Below are 6,000 nucleotides of genomic sequence, written 5' to 3' on the forward strand. Positions count from 1 at the left end.
TTTATATCAGTGTATCTTGAGTAGAATTCTTTAGATAGTCAGTATTTTTCTTAACAGTACAGTGAATATTACGTGCCTAAGTACGATAAGTAACTAGATTAATTACAAGAAATAATTCTTTTTTTGTTTGTTTTTAAAGCTTAAAAACACATTTTTATTAAGTTAACAATTAACTGTATAAATTTGTGGAAAAGAAAAACTGAAGTTGCAAGTACAGGGTTTTCCAATAAGAGGTGTTATTTTAAATAGCCCGCTATTTCAATATATGTTACTTTTGAAGCTGTCATTTTTTGACATTTAACAAGTAAAAACTACGCCATTAATAAAATTGGAACGATACATGCTTCAACAACGCATTGAAATTATTAAAATTCACTTGAGTGAATCAAATGCAAATCATCTTGAGTGATGACGCCCATTTCCACAACGGTGGCTTCGTCAACAAACAAAATTGTCGCATCTGGGGCTCGGAAAACCCAAGAGTTATTGCTGAAAAGCCTCTCTATCCTCAACGTGTGACTGTTTGGTGCGGTTTATGGACCGGTGGAGTCATTAGAGCTTACTTTTTCGAAAATGATGCTGGAGCAACAGTTACGGTGAATGGATTGGGCTATCAAGAGATGATTAATGATTTTTTATGGTCAAAATTGAATGGTTTTGATCTGGACAACGTTTACTTTTAACAAAATGGCGGTACGTGTCACACAAGCAACGAAACCATTGATCTTTTGCGATTGAATATCAAAATAACACCTCTTATTGGAAAATCCGTACATTTCGTTTTAATGTAATTTAACGACACTTAGATAGATTGATTAGTTGGGTTGGTATAACATTGTACGCAATACTCAATTATATCCAGATTGTAGATGTAGATTGAATGACCTTTTGAAAAAGAAGGTAGATCGCATTAAGGCTTCCCCCATTTCCAAAGGCATTGATTAATTCAAGTACTATAAGGAAAAGGTAATTTAAAGGTTAACGGTGGTCTCTTAAGGCCGCGATCTGATAACGGTTCTATTTCAAATATTAAAATACGTACGAAATAGCATAGATTTGGATGAATGACTCTCTTGATTAAGTGTCAGGGTCGTTTATTTAGGTGTTCCGTTATATTACCAAATCTTTCAAAATATTAACTATCAATAACTTGAAAAAAGTTTCATGAAGCATTCTAGCAACACCGTTAGGTTTATTGCTCAGATATAATAATTGAAACATAGGAAAACAATAAGAAAGAAGACCAACTTATTTTCCTACATTGTCATCTTGGCACCTCTCAAAAGATGCAAATACTTATCTAAAAAGCTCTAAGCTATCCAAAAAGCCAGGAAAAAGAGCTAATGTAGACGTAGTTTTGGGAGTAGGTACTTCATGCTACAGAAAATATGCAAATAACCACTTTTTATCTGTTTTTTCATGTGTAAATGACATTTTTTTAAATATTATTCCTTTTTCTGGGCGGTGCGAACAAGAAATATTTCGTTAAAATTACATCCCTAATGTCTGTCTCTCTGCCTATTTTATTAGACTGCTTACAGAAAACGAGCACTTTCAAAATTAATTCACCCCACCTTATACAGGTAAGCGCTCAGCACGAGCCCGCATCGCATTAGAGATTAACGTCATTATTTGGACTACGCTGCGCTCACAGCCCTTTACTCCGGTACATAATTATTACAGGGAAACCTACGCGTCCCCTTAAAAATAAAATTCCTTTGCCACGCTAGTGTACCTACGCCCCAAAGAAAGCATTATACCCTTTGTTTGATAGAACAAAAACAAAAGAAAGCTGAGCGGAACATGCGAGAATGTGGAGCCTTCGCCCTACCCCCAACACTTTGCCATTGTTTCCGCGAGGCTTTTATTTCAATGTAAATTGAGGCTCCGTAGGAAATGACCGGGACTTGTTGAGTAAGGTAATGACGGAAGGAAACGGCACGGACCAGACCGCACTAATCGTCACCACCCCCCTCCCCACTTCACCTGCCTGCAATCTCCATCCTACCCTCTCTTTGTACCCCCTCCACCGCTCCCGGACCAGCCTAGAGCGTTGCATGCAAGAACAAGGTGTTTTTATTCTGAATTAGGCAAATGTATTCAATAACGGGAACTTTCATGGAGAGATTGAGAAACCGTCACCCTAAAAGGATTAAAAAGAAAGATTTCGAGTTTCCTGCAGTTAAATAGCTTGTTCCATTGCGCTTATTTACAGTTTGTGGTTTCTAGGGTGGGCCGGCACATCCGTGAAATTTACTCCGGTTTAACCGTATTCATTTATCTTTTTAATTCTTTATTATGTTGACGAGTGCAGTGGTATTTTTGAGATCAGAATAATAATGTGAGCTTTGTTAATGCGAAATGGAAAAATTATTTATTTCGACAGCACGGTGCAGCGCGAAAAAATTTACACAAGGTTTAATGCAAGCAATGTGCTTGATATAATGTTTGTAGAGTACCACAAAGAGAAAAATTATGTTTTTTCTTTATGACAAACTGGCTTACGTGTACCCGGTGTTGCTAGGGGGTTATCCTTAGGAGACATATACCATAGCGGACTTTTCTGCAGAACTTTTTGAGATACAAAATTCCGTAGTACTCAATTTTGGTTGGATCTGATCAAAATGACAATTCAACGAACCTACAAAAAGTGAAATAAAGTCATGAAAAGTGATGAAAAAAACTACATTAAATAGGTTACGCAGGTAACTATTTAACTTAGTGTTTGTTTTATCGCTTTTAATGACTCTATATTACTTTTTAAAAGTGATATCATGGAACTTTTAATTTTAATGTATCTCACGAGGTTTAGCCAGCGTTATTAATGTAGTGCCCGAAAATATTTTTTTACGACTTGATTATAAAACATGAACTTTTCTCTACTTTCTATAAATAAAACATGCATGCATCATATATGTAAACCTTTCAGAAAAAAAATTCTAATGATAGTTAAAACCCTAATAAAATCCGTTGCGTTGTTTCGAAGAACTAAGCGCACAAACAGACGGATTTATTTTATATTATTTAGAGATTATTATGAGGTTAATTAAACCCCATACATTTAGAATTTGTTACGTGACATAGAGCGGATTATTATAATTATACTTGTTTGCTTATTTTATCGCAAAAAAAACTAGATAAAAGTCAAAGCATTCACACAGTTTTAGTTGGTGAATCGTGTACGATGTTCAGTCGAAAATATCACTACCCGCCTCCAGCTTGCGTTCAAAAATCATAGTTTAAGATAAATTTTATGTGTTTTCCAAGGCAAGCATTTGTACCTACTCATCGTATTTCAAACTGCAAGCCAGTTTAGTGAAAAATCAGGAGAAGCTTAAATCTTTTTGATATGTTGATATCGTGTTATTTAGTGTATACCCTCGATAGTGTTTTAGTAAATTACCCAAACAGTAGTAAGAAATTTTTAATGGGGTTTTGATTTAAATTTTGTAAAAATAAATTAAAAGCTTAAAATAAAGAATATTATGTACCAACACCAAAATCGATGTAAATTGTCATATTCTTCGTCTTAGTAGTTTAGTTTCTGTGGGATTGTATTTAAGTCATAGACATATGAATATTAGTAGACCTGCCCTAAGTGATTAAAAGCGTATTATTCCCCACTCCCCATACCGGTTCCATTGGAGCCGGCTGGGCTCGCGTATGGCTTCCCGTGAATCTTGAGAATGTGACGTCATCATTCTTGTTCGAACTAGCGTCGAGCTATGGTCGAGGTATTTTATGAAATAACACGGCAAAATAGTGGCTTGTGATATGAAAACTTGTAAAAATAGATGTGAAAAGGAGAATAAACCCAATTGTCGTAATACATTCCATATGTAAGCATCATTTTAAGCTTATTCACGTCGTATAATATGTTACAGTTGTAGAAACATATACTATCACATCGAGCCAACATTGGTCGAATGTAGCGATTCTCAAGTGTGCGCATCGTTGTTACTGGGAAGTAAATTATGAACACTTATAAAAGTGTCTTAACTAAATACGTAAACAAAATATTCGACTCTGAAAATAGAAGAATTTTTTTTTGCCGAATTCGGACTTCGCAAATTTGTTCATAACGTGGCGAGTAATTTGCGCTCCCATGTAAAAATGTCTATTCATTCAAAAGCAGTTTTTACTTTTAAGAACTAAATGGTGATTTTATAATGCGAGATGCCTATATACTGTCAGATTGATTTATTGACGAATCACAGTCAGCTTTACCCCCTTCGTTCTTCAACAGTTGATTTTACCCCTCACCTTTAATTTCTAGTCTATATATTCATATGTCTGTGATTTAAGTAAAGCATATATTTCGAATATATTTTAGGAACACTTAAATCAACGTTAAAATATAACGGAGGGTTAGGAGACTTACCTGACTTTCTTTGACCTGTGATTCCTGATATTATTTACCCTAAAAATATAAATTTATGAAATTAATTTTGGTCTCCGGTGGCACTTTTTGTCAGTCAGTCAAGTCAGATGCGTCTCTTAACACCATTTACAAAAATTCTTATGTGGTAATTCGCTTGAATAGTAACTTTAACGAATGTGTAAGGTAAACACCGAAGTACTTGAAAGTCAGAAAGGCATAAATACCTGAAACATAAACAAACAAAAATGAAGTTCTTTAGTTTATTAATTCTCAATCATCATTTGTCCCCAGCAATGTGTCCCGTATCACCGAGCTCCGTGTTTGGGATGTCCAACAGCCGCGAGAGGCTGTACACGGAGAGGGATGAGCCGGGGCCAGAGCTTGAGCCGCTGACGGAGCAACCCTCCTATGATGACCTCGCCAGCAATCTGGACAGTTGGCTGGAGTCATCGTCCAAATACCACAGCTGTGAATTGGTGGATACTGATGACGAATTTCTCAGAAGAGATTGACAAATTATCATTCAAGTCGGTCGAGTCGGTAAACTGATAAAGGTCATTTTTGCTCGCAAATGTAAGTCTGTATTCAGAGACAACGTTCGAATTTCGTTCTTAGTTGCTTTTGGACGTATTTTGGAATTTTTTTTAACTTAGATGGCTTGCTAAAATTACTGTCCAAGTATCACAACTATGAACTGGTGACGAGTTTCTGAGAAGAGATTGAGAAAATTATCGTAGAATTCGGTAGTTTTTGGACTGTTACATGTCTGTCACCTTATCAAGGATCGGTTAGTTGGTCGATTGGTTCAAAACTTTGGTTTTCCAACTAGAAGTTTCGGGTTCAATTCTCTGCCAGCTCCTCCATCATTGCAAAAATGTAATGTAGCCCTGCCGCTGAAAACTCCGTTGTTGACAGCTTTTTCGGTTACATTTTTATGAGTTATGAACAACTGTATTTCTTTTATAAACAAATCGTCATAATACTTTATAAATATCATACCTTTTGCTAATAAAGAAAATTGACCCAATTTCGAAAAAGTTTGTATTTAAATTTGACATTTCCCCGAAAGTTTCCCGTAGCAGCTGAAGCCGAACTGCAAAGTGATATGTTTATGCCAAGCGGAGCCGAACTTGTAATAAGGATCTATTGTTTCGGAGAATTGATTTGCAATAGAACGGAACCAATTTCCATCCATTGCCGAGCGTTACTTCGAAGTCATAAAATTGATGAAAATAGATTCCCTAGTAAATGAAAACGTATGTTTTTCGATAAATTTCTTCACCGTCTTATTGTTTATTTTCATTTAATTTTCATTGTTTTACAGCAAATAGCAACCTTTGTATTCAAATTCATTCATGTACTTTTCATATTTGGTTAAAATAAATAATTTAAAAATATGCTTTCCGATTTTGAATGGTTTGTAGTGTCATTATAAAATTTAAAATATATATTTTCTTTCTGTAATCTACCATATTTGAGGTTTACAGTGTTTGCTGTTAAAATATTAGTTTAGTTTACAAATAAATCTAAACACAAAAATAATAATTGTCCATGTCAGTGAGGGTTTTTCTTTTCTCTTCCGACAAAAGATTTGATCGTTTGGCTGACGAGCGTTGTAC

At 35.2% G+C, this 6,000-nt stretch overlaps 1 protein-coding gene across 1 annotated transcript in view; it reads left to right on the forward strand.

Annotated features, from left to right (window-relative positions):
* Positions 1–5,381, forward strand: part of LOC149426336 (popeye domain-containing protein 3-like) — a 71,108-nt gene extending 65,727 nt beyond the window's left edge. The window contains exon 8 of the mRNA XM_089636451.1: positions 4,673–5,381. Within this exon, the coding sequence (XP_089492577.1) occupies positions 4,673–4,893 (221 nt within the window). The 3' untranslated portion in view covers positions 4,894–5,381. The remainder of the gene's footprint in view (positions 1–4,672) is intronic.
* The last annotated feature ends 619 nt before the right edge of the window (positions 5,382–6,000 follow it).

The sequence above is a fragment of the Hesperophylax consimilis genome, chromosome 1 (genome assembly GCF_061612785.1).
Source record: "Hesperophylax consimilis isolate HC1 chromosome 1, BYU_Hcon_1.0, whole genome shotgun sequence".
In the NCBI taxonomy this organism is placed as follows: Eukaryota; Metazoa; Arthropoda; class Insecta; order Trichoptera; family Limnephilidae; genus Hesperophylax; species Hesperophylax consimilis.